Genomic DNA, 26236 nt, shown 5'->3' with positions numbered 1-26236 from the left:
CAATTTAGTGAGGACTTCCACAATTTCATGAGACTGTTCAAAATAAAAAAATAAAATAGGACTGGGGTATAGTTGGAGGCAGTTGGGATTCCTTCCCCAGTACCACCACGACTACCACACACACACACACACACAGCCTTTTTTTTTTTTTTTTTTTGGTGGTACTGGGGTTCCTGGAAGCCCTTCTACCTCCGGGCTGCACTCCCAGACCTATTTTTACATTTTTATTTGGGCTGGCTTCGAACCTGCGTGATCCTCCTGTCTCTGCCTCCCAAGCGCGGGGATTACAAGTGTGCGCCACCACGCGCGGCCTCACACACAGCCTTTTATTGCTGTCTTGTTTCTATAGGCCTCTGGAACAGTGATTTATACTAAGAATTTGTAACAGCCCTCCACACCTTGGGAGTGTGGTAGTAATTGTAAAGTAGAACCTGGGGCTCTTTTCTGAAAATTCCCAATAGTTAGTCCCAGTATACTTTCTGGTTTCTAAGTCCAATTGCTAGAATTTTTGAACTATTTTAACAACATTTTTATTACCAACTTTTAAAGTAGTCCTTTTGTCACTTAATTTATTGATTTCCTTGGGATGAGATGACATGGGTTTTTTGGAAGCTGATTTTCATGAATTAAAGTAACTGAGTTCCTTTATGTTTATCCTGTTTACTAAAGTGCTGACATAGAATGCACCAAAACCTGGAGCAGTAGTTTCATGTAAATGTTTACTTTATGTAAATTAGTCTGTGTTGTTATTTGATCCACCCAGCACCGGCCTTGCCTCAAGGCAGGCTCCAATCCTGGACTTGCTGGCCCTGATACCAGCCTAACCCCTCTGCAGGCCCTGATCCCGGCCTCACTGGCTCCAGCATTGGCCTCACCCCACGGCAGGCTCCAATCCTGGCCTTGGAGGCCCCAGCACCAGCCTTGCCTCACGGCGGGTCCCAATCCCAACCAGGCTGGCCCTGGCACTGGCCTCACCCCTCAGCAGGCTCCGATCCCGGCCTCGGAGGCCCCAGCTCTGGCCTTGCCTCACGGTAGGCCCCAATCCTGGCCTCGCTGTCCCCGGCACTGGCCTTACCCCTTGGCAGGCTTTGATCCGAGCACCCTCTTCACACAGCATGTTGTCCCAACTTCCCGAGCGTGTGAGGTGGTAGCGTTCTGTCTCTGGGATTATTTCTTCAAAAGATCCAGGTATGTTGCATCAGACCTCTGCCTCTCCTAAGTACTGGCCACTGCCATTGCCATTGCCTCCACCATCTTGATTCTTTCCCAAACTCTTTTCCTGCATGTTGTCCAGTATTCCTGAGCATGCGCGATGGTAGCATTCTACCTTTGGGGCAATTTCTTCAGATCAGGGTAGGTTGGATCAGATCTCTGCCTCTCCCAAATACAAACTTCCACCACCACCGCAGCCGCCGCTGCCAACACCACCTTCCTCCTAGGTCTCTGCTGAGCTCCCTCCTTACAGATAATGTCCAGGATTCTTAAGCATGTAAGGAAGAAGCAGTGCCCCTTCGTGAGAATTTTTTCCAAAAGTTCCAGGTCAGTTGGATATGTTTTGTCTGCATCTCCAGAATCCTGGCTGCCACCGTGGCCATCTTGACCTCTCTCCAATGTTTTTTCTTTTCCTTTCTTTTTTCTCTTTCTTTCTTTCTTTTGTTCTTTCTTTCTTTCTTTCTTTTTTTAATAAGAGAAGACAGTATGTGTGGTTTGAAGAGGTTGTGGGATCAGGCACTCGGTAGCAATGAATTTTTTCTCCCTTCCAAGAGCAGAGTCCCACAGCCTCACCATGCAGAGCAGGATCTGCTGTTCTAAGCGCATCACAGCCCTGTGCAGCACAGCAGCGCTGAGTTCCTCGGTACCCACGGCTAGGCCTCCCACCCGGCTCCTGGCCTTCCCTGGAGCAGGCTGGGCTGCCCACCCCCAGCCCGGAACCGGGCCTTCCCGGGAGCAGGGTAGTAGGTCTGTTTATAACAGCATTACATAAGACTTACTTCCCTAACATTTTCTATTTTTTTGTTTTGCCTTCATTTTTTTTCTTTCTCTGCTCAGTTTTATATGGATTTTCCTATTATCTTATCTAATGTACTTTAGGTATAGACACAAATATCTCTCAAAAAATTTTATGAGCCGAGCATAATGGTGTATGCTTGTAATCCCAGCACTTGGGAGGCTGAGACAGGAGGATCACATGGGTTTGAAGCCAGCCTCAGCTACTTAGTGAGGCTCTCAGCAACTTACTGAGACCCTGTTTCCAAATAAATTATAAAAAAATAGGGCTGGGGGTGTAGACCAGAGGTAGAATGCCTCTGGGTTCCATCCCCAGTACTGAAAAAATATATATACATATACATACACATACACATACACATACACATACACATATACATATACATATACATATACATATACATATACATATACGAAAGAGACTGTAACGTCTCAAAGGAAATCTAGAGGGAGAAAACTAAGCCAACTAAATTAAAATCAATTACCCTTCTGCTAAGTTAGCCATAAGTATTAGTAAGAAAGACAGTTTAAGGTTTGAAGTTAGAGTTAGAATTTTTTCTGGAGATACTTGAGGTTTTAACATTTGAGGTGTCATGATCAATATAAAAATTTTAATAAAATGTTTAGAACATGATAGCCTGACTATATTAAAAATAAATCATTTAGTGACTTATGCTGTATGAAAAAACTGCAAGCTGGTAGTGTAGAAAATGATGTTTCTTTTTTTGAATATTTAAAGAAGTTTATTAGAAAGATAGAAATACAGAAAATAGAAATACAGCTCCATACCAGATTGGCATGGAGGGGTGACTCGAAATGAGTACACCAGAAAATGATGGTTCTGAGCCAGGTGTGGTGGTGCACACTTGTAATCCCATTACTTGGGAGGCTGAGATAGGAGTATCACAGGTTCCTGGCCAGCTTCAGCTACTTAGTGAGGCCCTCTGCAACTTAGTGAGACCTGTTTCAAAATAAAGAAAAAATTGTGCTAGGGGTATAGCTTGGAGGTAGAATGCCCCTGGGTTCAATTCAAGTACCCCACAAAAAAAAAGAAAAGAAAAGAAAAGATAGTTTGGTTACTTGAGGATGGTGGCAGGATATTTTTTTTTTTTTTTGGTACCTGGGGAATTGAACCCCAGGGGCATTCTTTAAGCTAAGTCCCAGACCTATTTTATTTTTTATTTTGAAATGGAGTCTAACTAAGTTATGAAGGGCCTCACTTAGTTGCTGAGTTTGGCTGCAAACCTGAGACCTTCCTGTCTCAGCCTCCCAAGTATTGGTATTACTAGGGTAAATAATGAGGGTAAGTAATTATTTTCCCTCATTTTATATGGAATGAGATCACTTTTAGAGAGATTAAGTAGAATGAAGCTACTAAATGGCAGAGCCTATATCAGACTCAATCTTCAAAGTCCCAAAACAACTCTTTCCTTCTAATGGGCTCCTCTGGATGGGTTAGTTTCCATGCTGTGAGGGAAGGAGCCCAACTCCTCTGTCTTGGTCAATCTTAGTGTGATAGTTAATTTTAATACTATCTTCCTATTCAGATAAATAGCACTCTCATTCTCTTTCTCTGCAGGCTTTTAAAACATAATATATAAAAGCTGGGCATAGTGGCACACACTTGTAATCCTAGTACTTGGGAGGCTGAGACAGGAGGATCACAAGTTTGCAGCCAGTCTCAGCAATTTAGTGAGGCCCTCTGCAACTTAGTGAGACCCTATTTCTTTCTTTTTTTAATTTTTATTTTTTTAAATTAATTTCTTTATTTTTGTAATCATACATCACTTTGGAATACAAGACTTGAGAGGATATACAAGCACATATCATCCAAGAATCCCTCATCCAATCCCCATCCCATTCCCTCCCCCTCCCTCAATCCCATGCTTAATTGGTGATTATCTTTGATATATTTGTTTATGTACCTCGTGAGTTTTAAAGAGATTCCATCCTCCCTCAACCCCTCCCCTCTGATTGGTCACCTTAATTGCTTCTCAATAGGGCCCTTTCTACTACTCGACCTCCTCCTGTTACCCCTTTCCTCCTAGTTCTTGCTAATTAGGGGAAACCTCTGGATTTTATTTTCTGTGCTATTTTTCTGTGCATGCCACATTGCAAGTTCCGATCCCACTCTTGATGGCCCCAGTAGTGGCCTGGCTACCTGGAGGACTCTGATCCCGACCTCACTGGCTCCAGCACCAGCTTGCCTCATGGAAGGCTCTAATCCTGGCCTCACTGGCCCCCGCACCAAACTAACCCCTTGGCTGGCTCTCCTCCCGGCCTCGGAGGCCCCAGCACTGGCCTTGCCTCATGACAGGCTCCGATCCTGGCCTCGCTGACCCTGGCACTGGCCTAACCCCTTGGCTGGCATCGATCCCTGCCTCGAAGGCCTCAGTAGCGGCCTTGCCTCATGGCAGGCTCCAATCCCGGCCTCGTTGGCCCCAGCACTGACCTCACCCCTCGGCAGGCTCCGATGTCGGCCTTGGAGGCCTCAGCACCTGCCTTGCCTCCCGGCAGGCTCCAATTCCGGCTTCATTGGCTCCGGCACTGGCCTAATATATCAGCTGGCTCCAATCCCAACCTCAGAGGCCCCAGCACTGGCCTTGCCTCAGGGCAGGCTCCGATTCTGGTTTCACTGACCCCGGCACCGGCCTAACCTCTTGGCAGGCTCCGATCCTGGCCTTGTTGGCCCCAGCACCGGCCTTGTCCTTAGTGAGACCCTATTTCAAAATAAAAAATAAAATAGGGCTGGAGGTATGGCTCGGAAGTAGAATGCCCTTGGGTTCCATCCCTAGTGCCACATACACACACAGAGACAGACAAATAAACATTCATAAAACATAGTATAAGCCAGGCATGGTGGTGTATACTTATAATTCCAGTAAAATGGAGAAAGGGGGATCACAGTTTCCAGGATAGCCTCAGCAAGTACTGAGACTCTCATCAACCCAATGAGACCCTGTTTCAAAAAAATTAAAATAGGGCTGGGGGTGTAGCCTGGAGATAGAATGCCTCTGGGTTCAATCACTAGTAACACACACACACACACACACACACACACACACACACATTGTATAACTAGCTTCCAGTATTTTAAAAGGGAATTTTAAAATTAATAATCAAATGAAATCCAGAATAAAGGGATTTTTTTTTTTTGGCTGCACTAGGGATGGAATCCAGGGATGTTCAATCTCTCAGCTATTCCTCCAGCTCTATTTTTTATTCTTAATTTTGAAACAGAGTCTCATTAAGCTGTGGAGGGCCTAAGTAGCTGAGGTTGGCTGCTAACTGAAATCCTCCTGTTTCAGCTTCCCAAGTACTGGGATTACAAGTGTGTGCCACCACACCTGGCTAAGGGAATTTTATGTTAATTCCATAAAAATTCATGTGCACATTTATGCATTACCTTCTTTCTTACTGAAGAAACTTACCTTGTAATCATAAGTAAACAGGAATTATTAGGGGTGGATAAGATAACTTATTTTATTGCAAATTATTTGAATATTCACTGTTAAGGGTATCATATGAAATCTTTGGTGGAGCATATGCAGTAATCTCTCCCTTCCTTTACCAGATTTTCCCAATCTTCCATAGTCAATTAATATATACCACCCCCCTCTTTTTTATTATATACCATGTAGTAAATACATCTGTATGTGTGTGTGTATATATATATATATATATATATATACATACACATATACATATATATACATATATATATTTATAACATCTATATATAAATGAAACAAAATTATAAAAAATTAAATAAAAGTGCAAATAGTAAAAAGGAAAGAGTTATGTAAAATAAGCAGAGTATGCTATATAAAAATAAATGAGTGTCAGTCAAGCATGATGGCACACACTTGTAATCTCAGTACTTGGGAGGCTGAGACAGAAAGACTGCAGGTTCACAGGCAGCCTCAGCAACTTAGGGAGGCCCTCCACAACTTAATGAGACCCTGTTTTTAAAAAAAGTAAAAATGAAAAAAAGAGAAATTTGCCTGAACCACATTCTCAAGTGTTCAATTAATGCTAGTGTTAATAGCTTTATTTCCAAGCAGAAGAATATGGACCTGGTTAGTAGGCAGGAAGAACACTGCTTAGTGTTTCATGTAGTATTTTTAGTACTACTAGACTATCCAATAGAAACGAAACATATTGGAAAAAAATCACCAAAATTCCACAATGCCACCAAAATTTTCTGAGCACTCTGCTAAGTGATAAGTAAATAAAAATACTATGTGGTCTTAAATGAGTTCAGTAGGGGTAAGGGTAGGTAAGTGCCAAGACATCCTGCTGCCTCGGCATCTATGTGTTGAGACCCCACTCCACATAGTAAAAATCGGCAAAAAGCCCCGAGAAAGAGGTGTCGTCTCTGGCCAAAATATCCCCCACTTTTACCCTTCATGACTATTAATGATTCCTTTTAACTTTCTACACGAATTGCTCCGGTGATGTGAAATTAGGACTATGAAATTGAGTCCGTGGAAATAAACTCTCTAATAATTTGTCTAAACGTTCTTGGCTTTGCTCAATAGTAATGAAAAAACTGGCCAGAACTCAGATGCTGTGATAAGCATTCCAGCTGCAGCAATCACAAAGGGTCTCCGACCCTCACTCCTATCAGTAGGTTAAGCTATTAACTCCGGTAACCGGTAACCGATAGCTCAGTTTAAGGAAACTTTGTTTACCCTTGAGATCCTGCCTAGAGACAGAGAAGATAAAATTTTGTGTGTGACTTCGAAGCAATTTAGTTGATGAACAACTTAGTTGCCAAAATACAATAGAGCCAAGGAGAAAGATTGTTGACCTTTACGCCCAGTGTGAGCGTTCCCGAGACAGGGAGAATGCCGCATGGCTAGAAATGAAAATGACAAAATAAAGGACAGATATTCTAAATATATATGTATGAAGGAAAGGAAATACCGTAAGAGTAAGAAAGCACTTTTTCATGAAGAAGAGCTTATCATAAGAAAGTCCCAACTGAGAAAGAAAGGAATTAGAAGGTTAAGAGCAGGTTGCAGAGGGCTTGTGACAGGGAAATGGATTATTAAAGATGGTTAGACTTTTAATAGGCTCGTTGTCTAAAGAAGAGTGTTCAGCAGTTAAGGAAATACATCTGACAGTTAAAACCAAGAACTTTGTGGTGTTGTTTGTGGTATTTTGTCTACCAAACTGTGTTGTGAGTTTGCTTAAGCTTTCAGATTTAGAAGGTAAAATGCCAACACCTGGAGAACCTCTATCACATCCACCTGAATCACCACATCTCCCCACACTTGCTATATGGAACTGAGCACAAAAGATGGAAAGTTCCAGGAAAGTTAAAGAAGATTCCCCGAGAAGCCTCCAAGCCTTGGGTGTGCCCGTTTTCTTCTGAAAGATTGCCCTTTGGAACTGCTTGACTGCCGGAGTTAATCCCTTGAAAGCCAAAAGCCAGCTGAAAACCGGACTAGTTTTTTTTACCTCTGTTTACGTGTCATTCACTATTGTTTCACAGTGATTACATTCACTTCCTCTCCTCTTACTATTAACTTTACTGGTGAAGGGTATAAATTTCTTGGAGTTTTTGTAATAAAGTGTCATTGGCTCAAGAAGCCTTTGTCCACCTCAGATTCTTTCCAAAGCGCCGTACCTAAAAACTTAAGGAATTCATAGAGGGGAAAGAATCGCTGCAGATAAGTTTCTGCAGAACTCCACCTGCCTTTTGCCCCATCTTTCTTAGGATTTGACCGGGAGCTGACAATAACGACCCAACTGAGATTAGTCGGCAACAGGTAAGAGCACCTAGGGCCATCCAATATATACTCATTCTATAACACAATGTGACAAATGACATGAGAATTGTCTACTGAGGACTATCAAAGAACAGAGCTCTTATTGACAACTGCAAATCAGGTTGGGAGTATATAACATGGTTTCAACTAGTCTAGAAGGAGACCATCTAATGGAGTCTTTTACAGTCATACAAATTGAGATACAGAGTAGGGTAAAGGCAGTGGAAATGAAGGCAGAGTGTTATGAAGACTATATCAAAGCCAGGCATGGTGGCGCACACTTGTAACCCCAGCATTCAGGAGGCTGAAACCTGAGGATTGTGGTTCGTGGACAGCCTCAGCTACTTAGTGAAGCCCTCCACAACTTAGTGAGACCCTGTTTCAAAATAAAGAAAAAAAAAAAGCCAGGCGTGGTGGCACACATTTGTAATTTCCGCGCTTGGGAGGCGGAGACAGGAGGATCACGCAGGTTCGAAGCCAGCCACGCTGGCTTATGAGACCCTGTTTCCAAATAAAAAGTATAAAAATAGGTCTGGGAGTGTAGCCCAGAGGTAGAAGGGTTTCCAGGAACCCCAGTACCACCAATAAATAAATAAATAAATAAATAAATAAATAAATAAATAAATAAGGCAGGGGGTGTAGCTCAGAGGTCGAATGCCCCTGGATTCCATCCCCACACCCACAAAAAAAAAAAAGACTGTATCAAGTGTGTCTCTGCTGATAAAGAACTAGATCCTAAAGCATTTTCTCCCATAACTATTTTACTAACTCTACATTGGCACCCAAATGCTTTCTGAGCTTTTCGGCTATGTTCCAAGGTTATAGAAAAGGCCATAGGAGAGAAGGATTGCCAGCTTCTTCATTCATAAACTACTCCCAAGAAGAAAAAAACTCTTCCATCATGGCCAGACCAGAGAAATTACATTATTTATTAAGCCCAACCTTTATATCTGCAGTGCTCTTAAACAGGAATGGAATATCTTGAAGAAATTGCAGTTCACATCAAACAAAAAAAATTATAGGTACGGCCTGGTATTGGTGGCCTGCACTTGGGAGGCTGAGACAGGAGGAACGCAGAGGTTCGAAACCAGCCTCATCTGCTTAGTGAGGCTCTCAGCAACTTAGTGAGACCCTGTTTCCAAATAAAATATAAAATAGGTCTGGAAGTATAGCCTGGAGGTTAGAAAACCCCTGGGTTCCACCCCCAGTACCACCAAAAAAATAAAAAAATAAAAAAATAAAAAAATACAGGTACAAAAAGAGTCTATGCTTAATGTGTTGTTGAAAGAGTCAACTAAAGTGGAGAAGAAAAATTTTATTTTTTAAGAGAAGCAGAACAGGGGGAATGAATGAAATACATAAAAATAGACAGCTGAAATAGATATCTATTCTAACACACACACACACACACACACACACACACACACACGCGTTACATTTCTATAGAGTAAGAGACTGATTTGTTCAGAAAAGTATCCTCTAGGAAGAGTAAGGACCACGACAGAAAATGGAAATCAATAGCAAAAAGAGACTTGCTCAACTGCTCCAGAGAGGTCCTAGGAATTGGGGTTGGACTAAAACGTCTGCTGGGAGGTGGAAGGAGATAAAGACAAAGTTAGGCATGGAGTTCATGAAAAAGAAGGTAAAAGTGAATCTATCTTCAAAATTAAATTAAAATTATGGGAGAACAAGACTTTAAGTACAGATAAATAATCAGCTTGAATTGGAGGGTACTGGATGTATTCAGCTTCCAATTTCCAAGACTGTCTCAGGAAGGTCTTTCAAAACAGCTTTGGAGCTGACTGGAGTTATATACATTTTTTATTTTCCCTCTTAGTTTAACATTTATAAATTCTCATTGTGGAGCCAGCCGTGGTGGTGCACATGCTTGCAATCCCAGGATTTGGGAAGCTGAGCTAGGAGGACTGCGCAGGTTCAAAGCCAGCCTCACTACTTAGTGAGGCTCTCAGCAATTTAGTCAGACCCTGCTTCCCAATAAAATATAAAATAGGTCTGGGAGTGTAGGCTGGGGGGTAGAAAGCCCCTGGGTTCTATCCCCAGTACCACACACAATAAATTAAATAAATAAATAAATGAATGAATGAATGAATAAATAAAATTCCCATTTTGGGAGGGCTGGAGAAGTAGCTAGTGATGAGTTCATGCTTAGCATGTGTGAGGCCCTGCGTTCATTCTCAACACACACACACACACACACACACACACACACACACACACACTTTCTCTCTCTCTCTCTCTCTCTCTCTCTCTCTCATTTCTTAACTTTAAATCCATGAATATCTATTAAGATTGCAGGCTCACTTGGGTTTAAATTCTATTCTCAAAAGCTGCTGTCTTAGCTAGGCATGGTGGTACATGTCTGTAATCCCATTAGTTGAGAGGCTGAGACAGAAGGATCGTAGGTTCGAGGGCAACCTCAACAAGTAGTGGGACTCTCACCAATCTAGCAAGACCCTGTTTCAAAATAAAAATATTTTAAGAAGTAGGGCTGAGGGTGTAGCTCGGAGTAAGAATGCCTTTGGGTTCAATAGTTAGTAACACACACACACACACACACACACCTGCCAAGATGGGCTGTACAGGGATGATTGTTGACTGTAGCCCCAATCCTATATATGTACTGGGAGTGGAACCCAGAGGCTTTCTACCTCCGGGCTATACTCTCAGCCCTATTTTATATTTTATTTGGAAACAGGGTCTCACTTAGTTGCTGAGACCCTCACTCAGTAGCTGAAGCTGGCTTCGAACCTCTGCGATACTCCTGTCTCAGCCTCCCAAGCGCGGGGATTACGAGCGTGCGCCACCACGTCTGGCTCATTTCAATATATTTTGCGTAAGTACTTTGGGGGGATAAAATGTGGACGCAGACGTGTGTAGTTTCTGTGAAGACTGTCACCTGCGCTGGCTTTTCTCTCACCGGTGACACTTATGGTTTAAAGCAGTGCCATCCTTTGCCCGCTGGATCTTTTGGCTGCGCTCACCTGCCGCCGTCAGCCGCCAGCCTGCGAGCCTCGCTTCGCAGTCGTCCCCTGCACGTCGGGGCTCGGGGTCCTGCGGGAGTGTAAGACCCGCCAGGAGGAAAGGCGAGGAGCGACGGCCAGGGGCGGCGCCCAGGTGAGGGAGCGCCTCGCGGGCGGCGCGGACGGCGGGAACGAGCGAGGCGGCGTCTGGGCTGGGAACTCTCTCCGCTCGGGACTCCTCCAAGCCCCGCGCCCGGGCTGTCGCGGCGCCCTGGCCGCCGCCGCCGCCCTCCTCAGGAGCGGGGCCGGAGCCGCGCGGAGCCTGGACGTGGCGGGGCGCGGAGCCCGACCCGGGGCGGCCGGCGGCGGGGACTACAACTCCCGGCAGGCCCCGCGCGCCCGCCCGCGCGCCCCCGCGGCCCGCGCGCGCCCCCCGCCCTCGGCCGCGAGTCGGGTCGGGACGGGACGGCGCGGCGGGCGGGCGGGCGCGCGGGATCCTGGAGGCGCTGGGGCGGGCGGCGCCGGGTCCGGGACCCCGACGCGGGCGGGCGCCGACTTCCTCGGGCCGCGCGGAGCCGCTCCCGTGAGAAGTCGCCTCCGGGCGTGCGGAGCCGACGCCGAAAAAGTTGGCGCGCCGCGGCCGCCGCTTTGTTCTCGCGGCCGTCGGGCGGCGCCCCTCCCCCGCGGCTGACCGCGCTGGGCGCGGCCGGCGGGAAGTGCGGCCGGAGTCGAGGAGCCCCGCGCTGCCCTTCGCCTGCCGCGGTGCCCGTCCGAGCCGAGTGAGTACGCGTCTGGCGGAGGCGAGCCCCGTCCCGGGTTCCCGCCGCCCGTAGGTGTGCGGTCGCGGCGGCGCTCGAGCGGCCCTCGGCGAAGCAGTGCAGAGTGCGGAGGTTTCTTGGGGCCATGAAAAATAATGCATGCTCTTCGGTGGCCTGCGGGATGTTTTCTTTCAAAGTCGTCGCAACCTGAAGCGTAGGCCTGGCCGTCTGCAAGCATGGGTGTAAGATCGAGCGACAGGCCACCCGCAGACTTTTCCACACACGGATTGATGGCAGGGACCTAACTGTCCCTTCAGCCACACCCATCCCCACAGGAAACCAGACTCTCGGTGTCATCTTTGATGGGGAAGGATAAGTTACACCCTGAACTACTTTGTAGGACTGGGAGGGCCTTTCCGAGCTGTAGCTGCAGATGAGACAAAAACTTTTAACGTGCCTTAATTTGTACCCTAGAAAATGTTACTGCTCTTTAAATGCTTTTACTTTGTACTTCCTGGAGTACTTAAGTTTTTTAAGAATTTTGTTTCTGCTTAGGTCAGGCTTACACTTTTAGTGCAGTGAGGGCTGGGAATGCCTATGGATGTGCTGCAGAAGTCTAGAAGTCTTCCATAGAGTTCCCTCCCTGAGCAGGGTGGAGACCTGTTTTACTCTCTATAGAAACCCTCTTCCCCTCCCCTGTTAGGATCTGGGGTGAGATCAAGTGTGCCAATTCAGTGGAAAGGAAGAAATTTCAAGTTTTAGTAAAAGTAATCGTTAAAACATGTCACGGGAACCCTTAGGAAAGGTTTTGCTTCATAAGGTAAACAGTGTGGTGGATTTGAGCAAATGAGCTTGCCAACCCATTTTTAAAGCTGTTCACAGTTCAGAATTATTCAGATTCAAGAAATTTGATTGCCATGTATATTGTATTAAACACTGCCATACCCAAACACACACACACAGCTAGAGAGAGAGAGACAGAGAGACAGAGAGAGAGAGAGAGAGCGCGAGCATAAGCTTTCAGATATTCAAGTTTAAGAATTACATAAGAATTGAAAAGACCTCATACAGGAAAAAATAAATGGTCATCTAAGTGCACTTTTGTAAGGGGACATTTTGTTCTCATTTTTAAAGACATTCTAAAGTTGATAAGTATTAATCATAGTGGAGTTAATTGATCATTTTTAAAAGTAAATACTTGTGTAGAACTTGGCATATGGATAAATTATTTGCTAGTACAAGTTTCAGTTTGATTTAGTAATAGTTACCATGTCCTGTGCTAATTATACTTTGAGGCTCTGATTTTTCTCCTGTTATATAATTTTAATTGAACTTGTTATGTATGTGTACCTCTTTGGACCAGTTATCTTAATTTAAAAAAAATGAAACCGGGTACTTAGGAGATGTTTTAGTTTTGATTTCAATGTAAAAAGTTTTCTCCACTTGTCTGGTTATAGTGGTGGTATGTGAGAAATTGTTCAGTGGCAATGAGCCAGTCAGATTTCTTAGATACTACTGATGCAGGGATAAAGATATGTTAAGATCGATTTATTTGCATTACCACACTGGCAGTTTGTAATCTTATTATTGGATGTACTTTTTCATGCTTGAGCAGACAGCACAGGTGGTATGCCCTCTCAGTACTCTGCCTGACAGAGTACGGATAGATTGAGATTCACATGCCAGTAGTTCAGATGAAAGACATTAGAGGCAACAATTTAGTCCAAAGCTGAGCTCTTAAGAGAGAGTATTATATGATAATCTAAGTAAGTCTTGTTTTTGGAAATACATTAGGTAGAAATAGGTATTGCTACAAAATACAATTTTAAAAATAAGCAAAGGTATTTTAGTTTTTATACAATATGAAAGATACATCAGAATTAATGAGCAAAGTCAAACCTTTATCAAGACAAAACACGGACGTTGATTTTAGCACACTGGTCAGTATTGCACTGAAAATGGCCATGTATGTTTTTATATGCTAAAAGAATACAAGTACTTATCAGCATGGGAGATGAAAGATACAATGCTCCACCTCATAATACCTTTTCTAACACAAAAAATTAAATTGAATCTGGGCAGCATTTGACTGGTGGGAGTAAATATTGTCTATTCCAAATAGGAACAGCATTTTACAAACTCTTTAGCCTTTACTGAGTACGAAAAGAATCCTGGCCACAACTCGTAAAGAGCTTGCTTTTGAAGTTTTTAATAACTAGATAGGTTTTGTCTTCCTGGGATCCTCTCACCTCTCTTTGCTTCCCAGACTGCTACTTATCTAAAGGTCTCAGCCTAAATATCATTTCCTTAAAAGGGACCTTCCCTGGGACCTTAGCTGAAATTAAGCCCTCTTAGTATGCTGTGTCATATCACTTCTCATGGTTTTATAATTGCCTAGCTATTTATGCAAATGTTTATTTAATGTCTGTGAGTTCCAGAGAGACTAGTGGCCATGTCTATTTCACTTGCTGCTGTATAACCCTAAGGTCTCTCATAACAGTCTGGTATATAATGTGTACTCAGTAAGGACTTTTTGAGTGAAATGCTGTTATAGCTTGTCCTAATTAGAGACTTTAAAGTAGGAAATAATGTTTTGGGGAAGGAGGTGACTCTGCAGGGAAGAAGAAGGTAGATCATCTTGTAATACTACCATCAGATAACCCTCAACCAAGTCCCCTGACCTCCAGGGTCTTTGCTTCACCTTGTCTTCAATAGTTGGGCAATCCGGGCTCAAGATGCCTCTCCTTGTCTTGATTCTACCCAACAATATTGACAGATGACGTAAACTCATTTAAATTTGATACATGACACATAACTTCCCCCAAAAGTGTGTGAGATGCTCAAAATAAGCATATTAGAAATTCTTGTAATTTAGATAGCATTATCATTGTTTAGCAGAGCCTCTTTTTAGCTGTTAGAAACAAAATATCTAATGGATATACAGTTTATAACTTCATAAGACATACTATTTTAGTTTTGTAATTGAAGCACAGAGACACAAAATTAAGAAGCATACCATATAAATCATAGTTGTTAGATTTCTTTTGATACTTTGTGTTAATATTTTATACCCTACATCTTGCATCTTACAGAGCAAATCAGAGTTTCATAAAACAGGGAGAGGGGAAAGTAGATAGGCAGAAGCTAATACAACAGCTTCTTGGCTTCTTATATTTACATTTATACTGAAACTTTTAAGAAACAAATTTTATACAAAATTATATAGAGCTTATTATGAATAGTTATTATTCTGCAGAATACTCAATTGTATCATTAGCTACCTACCACTCTATGATTGATATCAATTGGTGTAAGAAAATGGAAAGTTAGTGGGAAGACATCCATCAAAATAAATTATCTTTCATACAGTGTTGTTCATACTTTACTACTTTATTGTGATAGTTTAGATTTTTTTTTACAACTGTTAAGTCAGTTTTGTTATGTATGGAGCTGATTCCTTCATGAGACAATCTGTTCCATTGTTGGGTTGCTGCTAGGGAATGAAATAGTAGAAAGACCAAGGGATTTGGAGACAGGGAAACTAGTTTGAATCTCAGTTCCATCACTTACCAGCTGTATAATTTTGGATAAGCAACAACTTCTGAAATGCTGGTTTTTTTTCTTTAAAGTAGGACTGTATCACCCAAGGATGTTGTGAGCATTTAATGAAACTTCACTTCATTTGCAGAATTTAGCACAGTATACAGGCTTATCTGTTAGTCCTATTACTTTCAAAATTGCTGAAACTCACTGAAGAGTTTGAGCACTTAACTGTAAGCCAGGAACTGTTATAGGTACTTAATGTGAGGAGCTCAGTTATTACAGCCTGTGACACACATAAGTAGTGCTGTTCTCATTTTACTTCTGACTTCTCTAGTAATACTGAATAAAACCAATCTTCTATAACTATCTCTTTAAGTATTTGAAAACCACTCATTCTGTTTCAGTTTATTAAGAATATATTTATTATATAACATTATCTTTACCTCTGTCTAGGTGAATTTTTAAAATTCAAAATCTGTATCTCTAAAAATGTGGATCGATGAAATAAATCCAATAGTGTACAGATTGATGCTAATGGGTTCTCAGTGTCGGGAAAATTCAGGTTTGTGTGAGTTCTTTTAATCACTCATTATATTAATAACTCAAAATAAGTTTTTGGGTTCATAACCCACTGTGTGAACAGCTTCCAAATCAACATTTCTCCATTTTTATGTTGCACATTTAACTTTCTGAAACTAAATGCATATCTTTACATTTATCCTTATTAAGTTTCACTTTAGTTTTAGTTTATTTCTCCTGGATTTGTGCAACCTGAAGATTGCATAAGTATATCATCTGTGTTTTTATTACCTCATGTATAATGAAAAACTATATTTCTAAGCGTAGAATTTCAAGATACTCCCCTAAAGACTTTCCTTATGTAAACTGACATAGAACAGCAAATTTACCCAACTACACTAACATCCACCTCAATCTAGCAACATATTTACAAAGACAGCATGAAAAACCATCTTGAGCCGGGCGTGGTGGCGCACGCTTGTAATCCCCGCGCTTGGGAGGCGGAGACAGGAGGATCACGCAGGCTCGAAGCCAGCCTCGCTGGTGTAAGAGACCCTGTTTCAAAAATATAAAATAGGTCTGGGAGTGTAGCCCAGAGGTAGAAGGGCTTCCAGGAACCCCAGTACCACCAAAAACAAACAAACATAACAAACATCTTGAATGCTGTTTTTGGTTTTGTTTCTGTTTTTTTCTGGATACACTTTTTCCCCTTGGCTTTGCTAATTGTGTGATATTGGGCAAGGACTTTAACCTCTGAACTTCTGTTTTCTCAACTATAAAATGGGGTCATAATGACTAAATGAGGTAATACAGATAAAATGCTTAGAATAGTGTCTGGTAGATAGTGAGAGCTCAGTGGATGTAAGCTATTATTATTTTTTCCATCTAAGAAGACTCATAGTCATTTTTTTTCCAACTTGTAAATGCAAGGGACTTGGCTTTGTTCTATATGAATTCAGGCTGACATTTAGTGCCCATTATATCCTTCTTTCGTGCCCATTATATCCTTCTCTCTTTATTCACAAACCATTTGCTTCATAATCTATTCTCAGATTTGTCTGAGGATTTTTAAGTTTATATATCCAGTTTCTGAAGTTTGTTTACCCACTTCTACAGCCCCTGGTATTTGAAGCAACTCTCCCTATCTCCACGTCATGATGACTTCTCTTATTCTGAGCTTTTTCTTCCAAGACTGTTGGAGTCAGCTTTGTGATTACACTGGCTCACTGCTTTAGCTGAGTGGAATGGACTGAATCTGAGCCTAGAGACCTGAACTCACATCAAGTTGTTTTAGTCTCTCATTTAAGATGCTCACGTTTCAGGCCAGCCGTGGTGGCGCACACTTGTAATCCCAGCATACTGGAGGCTGAGACCAGAGGATCACAGTTCGCAGACAGCCTAAACTACTTAGCGAGGCCCTTTGCATCTCAGTGAGACTCTTTAAAAGAAAAAAAAAAAAAAGACTAAAAGCTAGGACCTGGGAGTGTAGCTCGGAGGTATTCAGAATGCCTCTGGGTTCCATCCCTAGTACCGGAAAAGAAAAATAAAACAGAAAAAAGATGCTCAAGTTTCAGTTCTCAGTGCTTTTCTGCAGCTATGGTTTAAAAACAGGGAAAATAAGCAAAGTGCAAGTTGAGCAATTCTATCACTCTGTGATCTCTCAACCTTTGCACCATCCCCTTTGAGCAGAGATTCTCAGTTCCTTATTCGCTTTGAGAGAAAGCATGTTTCTGTAGAGACCGCACTGGATAAGAAGGTACGAAACCTGGGTTGAGATTCCTGATCCACCTCTTCATGGCCATGGGACATTAGGCAAGTTGCTTTTATCACCTGTGTTTTGCTTTTCTCATCTGCAAGAATGATATTCCCTATAAGCCTTCAAAAAGGTATCATGAGATACAGTACGTGAAATGTTTACAAACAAGTTTCTATACAATATAAGATGGAATAATGATTTACTTGACTGTAGTTATAAATGATCTTATCTTTTAGCAGTTTTTCAGATCTCGATTTTTTTCTGAGCATTCTCATATCTGTTACCTGTATGTTATTGCTTTCCTGTGATAGTCATCCTGATTTATCACCATAACTACTCTGCACAGTAGCACTCTGCAACCACACTGGGTGCTTCACGTTTGTTTTTTAAATCATTGGAATTGTCTATGGGTGCATAGATGCCCTTTGGAAAGATCATTCTCTTGGAGCTATTTCATTGAATGGGGTGGGAGTGTCATCGTGTGTGTGTGTGTGTTTTAATGGAGATTGAACATTTGAACCCAGGTACACTACAGCGGAGGGTCTCACTAAGTTTTTGAGGCTGGCCTCAAACTTGGATCCTCCTGTCTAAGCCTCCCAAGTACTAGGATTATAGGCATGTGGCACAGCACCAGCTTTTTTTTTTTCTTTTTACTTTTTGAACTGATATATATTTAACTATATACAGAGTGCATTTCCCATGTGTTCTAAGTTTTCAGTTGGTTTTGTTGGTCATATTATTTGTCCATTATGCCCTCCTGCTAATTTGGCCTTCTGAAAGAAATTTTTCAAAGTAAGGAAGGAGTCATATTTTTGGAGATTAGACTTTTAGTTTATTTAAAAAAAAATTCTTAACTTACCTATATTAGGAAATGGTTGTGAGACCCTGTTCGAAATTTAAGAAGATTAAAAAATAGGGCTAGGGGTGTAGCTTGGAGGTCGAATGTCCCTGGGTTCCATCCCCATTACCGCAAAAAAATGACAACAATAAATTAGCTGGATGTGGTGGTACACACCTGTAATCTCAGTGTTCAGGAGGCTGAGAGAGGAGGATTGCAAGTTTGAGGCTAGCCTCACAACTTAGAATCTCAGCAACTTAGTGAGACCCTGTTTCAAAAATATAAAATAAGCCAAGTATGGTGGCAGATGCTTGTTATCACAGGACTTGGGAGAGTTGAGTTTGAAGCCAGCTTCTGCAACTTAGCAGGGATCTTAGCAACCTAGTGAGAACCTGTTTTGAAACAAAAAAATAAAAAGGGATGGGGGTGTAGCTTGGTGCTAGAATGCCCCGGGTTTCAATCCCTAGTACCAAGATAATAATGAATAAAATATGGAGAACTTTCTTAAAAGGGTTTTTTCTGTCGGGTGTGGTGGCACACACTTGAAATCCCAGCATTCGGAAGGCTGAGACCAGAGGATCGCAGTTTGTGAACAACCTCAGCTACTTAGCGAGCCCTCTGCAACTTAGTGAGACCTTGTTTCAAAATAAAGAATAAAAAATAGAGCAGAGGGTATCGCTCAGAGGTTGAATGCCCCTGGGTTCCATCCCAAGACTGCCAAAAAAGGGGGGGGGGGGTTCTTCAGGTTTCAGGTGTTAGTGAGCGTGCCAGTGGTATTTTTTTGAGCAAGAGGGTCTTTCTGAAAGAGTAAAAAATGATTCTGATACCTTGTCCAAAAATGGCTACCCTTAGGATATATTAGTGAATTGTGAATATACAACTTAAAATTATCATTTCAAAAACTTATGAGGGTTCTTACATTTTTAATTAACATCAAATTAATATAAAATATTAACTTTTTAAAAAATTTCTTCTAGACTGACAGCTTTCAGAAAGCACCAACTTTTCCCGATGGATCCATTCTTCAAATGAAATATGCCTGCACTATTTTTTTTAAGTTTTATACTTCATCACAGAGGTGTTTGTTCCCCTAAATGAAACGAGAGTTATTTAACCTGTGGATATTTTAGATAGTGTTCTGTCAAATACGTGAATTAAAGGATTGGATAATCTAAAACACTATTTTTTAAATAAGGAAGACTTCATCTTGACAGAAAAATAATTTTCATTTAAGATGTATTTTCTGAGATGAAAAGTGAGAGACAAAAACAGACTTTAAAGAAAATACATGAAGATGTTTCCTAAATAAGCAGTGGCGACTCTTTTCCCATGAAGGTAACTCAGTGATGTGAAATCCCGTGCAAATCCTTGGTAGTCATCTTCAGAACAAAACTTTGATGAGACTGAAAACAGTAAGAGAAGTAGGATCATTTGTGCATTCAGCTCACAGCGATAGAATTTGTGATCCTCGGCATGAGTGTCCTAATACAGGAAATTAAGAAGCTTTCATCTGAATCCGATCGTGCAGCCTTTCTTTTTTTTACTGCTGTTATTTTGAAAGTATCATCATAAAAGAATTGGTACCTATTTTTTAAAGATTAAAGAAAGGCAGATGTCTACAAATAATTCCCCTCCATCCTCCCAGAAGTCTGTGTTACCTGCAACTCTTCCTGCTGTGCTTCCAACTCTTTCTCCGTGTTCAAGCCCTAAGACGGGACTTTCTGCCCGACTGTCTAATGGAAGTCTCAGTACACCATCCCTCACCAACTCCAGAGGCTCGGTACACACAGTTTCCTTTCTGCTGCAGATTGGCCTCACACGTGAGAGCGTTACCATTGAAGCCCAGGAACTGTCTTTGTCTGCTGTCAAGGATCTTGTGTGCTCCATTGTTTATCAAAAGGTACTGTACAAGTTACGTCAGTAGTTTTTCTAATTAGTATTGTTTCCAGTTTGTCTCTATATAAATTATACCTGTAGCAATGAGTTAACACATAATAGATCCATCAGTAATTTATGTCTTAATTATGGACATTTTGGGAAGCATTCTAATAGAGTATGAGCTAAAAATCTGAAGTTTCAGAATCAAATTGGGACCTGTATCCTAAATTGAATATACCATTTATTTTGGATTTAAATACTGCTGTTTCATTTGTCTCTTAAGAGCGGGAGAGTCTATAAAGTCGAAGGGACATACGAAATTTTGTTTTTAGAGAAAAAGATTAGGAGGTAGAAGGCACAAAAGTAAAGGTGGCTTACTAAAAAGGGGGCAGAGAAGATGTTCAGAAGATGTTTTTCAGAGAAGATGTTCGGAATCTACCTAAATTACCATTTAACATAGGACCGTGTTCTCTTAAAAAATAGGTAAATCAATTTTGAATATATGACAAAACATTTTAAAATTAATGGTAATTTTATTTTTCCTCCTTCTACTTATGTCCTCCCCTCTCTGCCATGCCATTTTTAAGAAACTTTGGCTAAATGTCTTTAATCTTGACTTGGTGGATGAGCTAGTATGTTTTCTATTTATATGGGTTCTGTGAATTGGTTATATTTTATTTTTAGTGGTTCGAGCATATGTTTCAAATTTGCTTCAAAAAATGAATTAGTAAACTTTCTATTTGTAAAAGTTTGCTTTTGGTGAGATTAATATATTTGAATTTAGGCTCTTCATTCTTTTTGTTTCAGTTCTTTGTTTATTTGTATGATTTGTTATTTTCTGACTTAAAAGTAATAAGCAATCCAGAAATGTTATGCAGTTTGTGAAAAGGATTTATTCCTGTTGTGTTTTAACAATGACAAATTTATATAATAAGAATCATCTTACTTTTATAGATATGTAGAACCATGTACCTTTCAGTATCCTTACTTTTAGTTGCCATTTCATTACACATTATGGGAGGTTTTCACAAATACTTTCTGGGACTTGGTTATAACTTTTTACTTAAAGATATTATTTCAACAAATACAGTTTGTAACTTAATATAATCTTTCCTTTTTGTTTGAGACCATAGAAGTTCATACTCAATGTTTAGGTGAGTGTTATTTTTGTCAATTTTTGGAAACTTTATTTACTGCTCTTTTTAAGTTATATCTGTATGTATCCATTGTGTAGTGGCTAAATCAAGCTAATTAACTTGGTTTGCTTCATATTATTTATTTATGTTAACTCATTTACTTATATTTATACAGAGCATACACATTTTATATTTTCTTCAGGATTATTATAATATCAGCTGTTACTTATTTACTGGAAAACTTTGGACAATTGATTTTACTCCTCTGAATGAGTTTCCAGATCTGTCAAATCATTAATTTGGGGTGATTTCTATTGTGTAATTCTAACTGTGAAATTCTGAATTGTTTAATATAAATTTGGGTCTTCCTGTTAGAGACAGATAAATAAGAAAGGAATCTCAAGAAGTGGGTAACCTCTCCAGGTCCTAACTGGAAATAAATCTTAATGGAACCAGCTTAAGTTCTGGGATTTTACAGAAGGCCTTTATGGATCCTTAACTCATCTTGGAGATGAAAAAAGTGTTAGAAGTTCTCTTCTTTACCTTCCCTCTTGCCTTGTACAACTTGCTTACTAGCTACCCATTTTCATTGCCTCTACATGTATAGCTGCAGGTTAACTCCCAAGACTCATAAATAATTAGCTCATTGATATCTGGGATTTATTTTGAATCTGTCAAGAAAGGTGCTATTTAAAACAATCATAATTTTGATAACAAATGAAGATAGAGTATTATCTTTCAAGTTAATAGAGATGATGGTTCCACCATCAATTATTGTTCCAGATTTTAAAAATAATGACCATAGCTTACATTAATGACAATATCTATCATTTATTGAATGGTTGTTGTATACCTAGTTCTTGTCTAACCTCTTTACACATATTTCACAGCTTTATTCTGTGTGATGTAAGTGTTGTGCTCTAACTACATTGTCTTCATATAATTAAGCATTGCTCATTTGTAAAATGCCTTTCAGTTAAGGATACAGTCAGTAACCACAGAATACAATTCTCTTGAAACTAATGCCATGTGTGTACTGATCCATCCTATAAACAATTGCGTTGAATAATTTCATTTTTTCTTCATACGAATTGACATTTTAACTCTAAATGGCTCAATGGGACTTAAAGTTTTTATTTATAATTATTTAGATTATTCGATCTCATGGATGTACCTGCTTTTTAAATTTCTCTTCTTAGTCAATAAACTTATTTACATAAAGCCTTTAAAAAGGTAGAGCACTGGTTAAATTTTAGGAAATAGATTATGCAGCCATTGGTGCCGCCCTTAAAAGCTTATAGTCTAGTGAGGGGAACATGTTGACCAGTATAAAACACAAAAAGTAGCAAGTGAAGTTAAAATAAAAAGGTCTTTTCTCAGGTTGATGAGGAATGTGGAAGGCTTCATAAAGAAAGTATCATTAAACCTGGTGCTTAAAGAATGAGCATGAGCCGGGTATGGTGGCGCATACTTGTAATCCCAGGAGGATCATGGTTCGTGGACAGCCTCAGCTACTTAGTGAGGCCCTCTGCAACTGTGAGACCCTGTTTAAAATAAAGAATAAAAATAGGGCTGGGGATTTAGCTCACAGGTAGAATGCCACTGGGTTCCATCCCCAGTACTGCAAAAAAATAGAATGAGCAAGAATACCATAATTTGAGAGATGAAAAATATATTCCAGGCTGAAGGATCGGTATGAGAAAGATACGGAAAGGTGAAAAGGGAATATGAGAACTGATAACATGTATTGAGTGCCTACTCAGTGCCTGTATCTGTTCACCTTAATTCACACAACAGACTGTGGTGCATTTCAATGTTTTGTCTTAATATGCTACCTGGTGATGTTGATGTTCCCTTAACCGTAGACCATACTGATTTGTAAGGATGTAGGTGATCTCTATTCAAAAAAAGTAGAAACTAGAATTTTAGAGATATTAAGTGACTTGCTGAAGTCAGAGTTCAAATGCAAGGTTTTCTTAGATCAGGAGGCTTATACGCCCTTCTCTGCACTGTGCTGCCTTTCCCCATGACAATGAAAAGTTTCACACCTGATTCTAAAAGTTCAGTTAAATCTGGAGATTTAACTAAAGTCTTTGTTCAGCAAAGTGAGGTGATCAGTCTGTTTTGGAAGGCTTGAATATGGCCGCTGAGTGTGAGATAAAGGATGAAGAGCAGATGAGATGCCATTTTAATGAAGGCTTGAACTGGGGCAGTTGGAAAGTGATCCATATTTGAGGTTTCTGGGGAAGAGAACATTTAGTAAAACTCCACATTCTACTGAATATAAGAGCACAAGGCGCAAGCTAACCTAGGTGACTAGGGTGCGTAGTGACCAAGATAGAAAATCCAGAGATAATGGAATTGACTTTTATGAAACATGACTAAAGTAGAGCTCTTGTGTTCTGGAAATTTCTAGGGGGATTTTAAGAAGTTTCTTTTACTTAAGATTTTGTGGTACCATGCCTACAATCCCAGTACTTGGGAGGCTGAGATGGGAGGACCACAGATTAGAGGCCAGCATCACCAATTTAGCAAGGCCCTCAGTAACTTGGCCAGACTCTTGTTTCAGAATAAAAAATGAAATAGGGTTGGGGTGTAGTTCAGAGGTAGAATTCCCCCTAGGTTCAATCCCTAGTACTGCATGTGTACACACACACACACACACACACACACACACACACACACACACCACAAAGGTTTTGTACAGGGATGTACATTGGGGCTATTGTTCTCTGCTTGGCTCTTGTAGTGCAGTAGTTGTTCTTCAAGAAAGACCCTCCCAGCTCTGTCTTTCTCTCGTTAGAAAAACTAAAAAAGGTTTAAAGGTTTGATTTCTTGGTTTGGAAGACTTGAGAAGAGACCTTTAACAGTGAAATTTGCCTAACAGGCCTCCCCACTTTTAAATTAGGGGAGGAGGACTACCTGAATTGTAATTTCATTTTAACAGTATTTGAGATTTTGGAAAATATATTGTTAGTCGACTTGTTATAATGCCAAATGTAAATTCTATCTCTGTTCTACATTTTTGCTTTCTGATGTTACCATTATTTAGTAGTAGTTAACTTCAGATGAGAGATTAAAAATTGATCTCAGATATATATTGTAAATTTGTAAGATTTTTGAAAATGCCACTAGAGGTGGAAATTGTATGATTCTTTGAAAAATAAAATCACTCTTTTTGTGGAAACATCTCCAAGAGATATAGATAATATACCAAAGTACAGTATGCCTATACACAGATACATATATAATGTAATTTATATTAAAATATTTAAACATTCAATATCACAATGATGTAAAAGGAATGGCCGTTAGAGTCATATATTGCTTTATTGGATGAGATTAGGTTTCGTGTGTGTGTGTGTGTGTGTGTGTGTGTGGTACTGGGATATATCTCAGGGGCATTCTACCTCTGAGCTACATCCCCAGCTCTTATTTTTTATTCTCTTATTTTGAAACAGGGTCTCACTAAGTTGTGGAGGGCCTCACCAAGTAGCTGAGGCTGACCAAGAACCTGTGATCCTCTTGTCTCAGCCTCCCAAGTTACTGAGATTATAAGTGTGCACCACCACAGATTAGAGTTTTATGATGGTTTATTTTCTGGTACCTTTGAGACATATAGAAATATGGCATGTATATGTATTTTGGACTTTTTCCCCCTTAAGATCTACTTTTACAAGGTGTTGTGAGTGAGTGTGTGTGTGTGTGTGTGTGTGTGTGTGTGTGTGGTACTGGAGTTCCTGGAAGCCCTTCTACCTCCGGGCTACACTCGTAGACCTATTTTACACTTTTTTTTTTATTTAGAAACAGGGTCTCCTAAGCCAGCGCGGCTGGCTTGGAACCTGTGTCATCCTCCTGTCTCCGCCTCCCAAGCACGAGGATTACAAGTGTGGCCACCACGCTCGGCTAGATTTTTATATAAACAGGATCATACAGGGTTTTCTCATTTTTTCTTTCACCTCATAGAGTGTTTGGGGAACTCATTCATATGATTGTGTTTCAGTAGTTCCTTTTGATTACTAAACTAGTCCATTGTATGGATTACCACAATATATATTATCACTATGGGAGAGAACTGGGAATTGAACTCAGAGATGTTCTACTTCTGTTTTTCATACATTGAATTATATTAGTACCTTTGTTGTAAATCAGTTTACCATATATATATATATATATATATATATATATATATATATTTCAGTCTATTTCTGAACACTATTCTGTTTTTTTAAAATATACTTATACTAAGCCAGGCGTGGTGGCACACGCTTGTAATCCCCGTGCTTGGGAGGCTGAGACAGGAGGATCGCACAGGTTCGAAGCCAGCCTCAGCTACTTAGTGGGGCTCTCAGCAACTTAGTGAGATCCTGTTTCCAAATAAAATATAAAATGGGTCTGGGAGTATAGCCCGGAGGTAGAAAGCCTCTAGGTTCCACCCCCAGTACCACCAAAATAAATAAATAAACAAACAAACAAACAAATAAATAAATATACTTATCTTTATTACCAGTTCTACATTGCCTTAAATTCTTTAGTTTTGAAAGACATGAAGTCAGGTGTCACAGCCTTCAATTTTGTTATTTTAATTTTTTTTTCAAAAAAGTTTTTGACCAATTGGGGTGTTTTGAATTTCCATATAAATTTTTAAACACTTGCTAGTTTCTACAAACAAATAGCCTTTGAGAACTTTGTATATAGCATTTTCTCTAAATATTTCACTCATTTTTATTTCAATATGTAATTTTTTCATTTTTAGTGTCTATGTAGATTTTCATATGTTAATATTGGGTTGTGCAACTTTCTAATAAACTCAAGTATTCTGGTAACTGTTTTTAAAGATCCTTTAGAAGCCGGGCATGGTGGCGCATGCTTGTAATCCCAGCATTTGGGAGGCTGAGACGGAGGATCATGGTTCGTGGATAGCCTCAGCTACTTAGTGAGGCCCTCTGCAACTCAGTGAGACCCTGTTTCAAAATAAAGTATAAAAAATAGGATTTTCTACATAGGTGATTTTGTCTTTTTTTTTTTTTTTGCGGGTCTGGG

General features: G+C 40.5%; 1 protein-coding gene across 2 annotated transcripts in view; it reads left to right on the top strand.

The window, feature by feature from the left end:
* Positions 1-19791: 19791 nt before the first annotated feature.
* The window catches only part of PRKD3 (protein kinase D3), a gene marked incomplete at both ends in the record, with an annotated part of 83706 nt that continues 77261 nt past the window's right edge, over positions 19792-26236 (top strand). For both annotated transcript variants that reach the window (XM_080711486.1, XM_080711485.1), the window contains one exon: positions 19792-20079. In XM_080711486.1, coding sequence (XP_080567612.1) covers positions 19792-20079 — 288 coding nt within the window. The remainder of the gene's footprint in view (positions 20080-26236) is intronic.

This window comes from Muscardinus avellanarius (assembly GCF_963383645.1).
Source record: "Muscardinus avellanarius genome assembly, chromosome: 15".
In the NCBI taxonomy this organism is placed as follows: domain Eukaryota; kingdom Metazoa; phylum Chordata; class Mammalia; order Rodentia; family Gliridae; genus Muscardinus; species Muscardinus avellanarius.
This window is presented reverse-complemented; position numbering and strand designations above follow the sequence as displayed.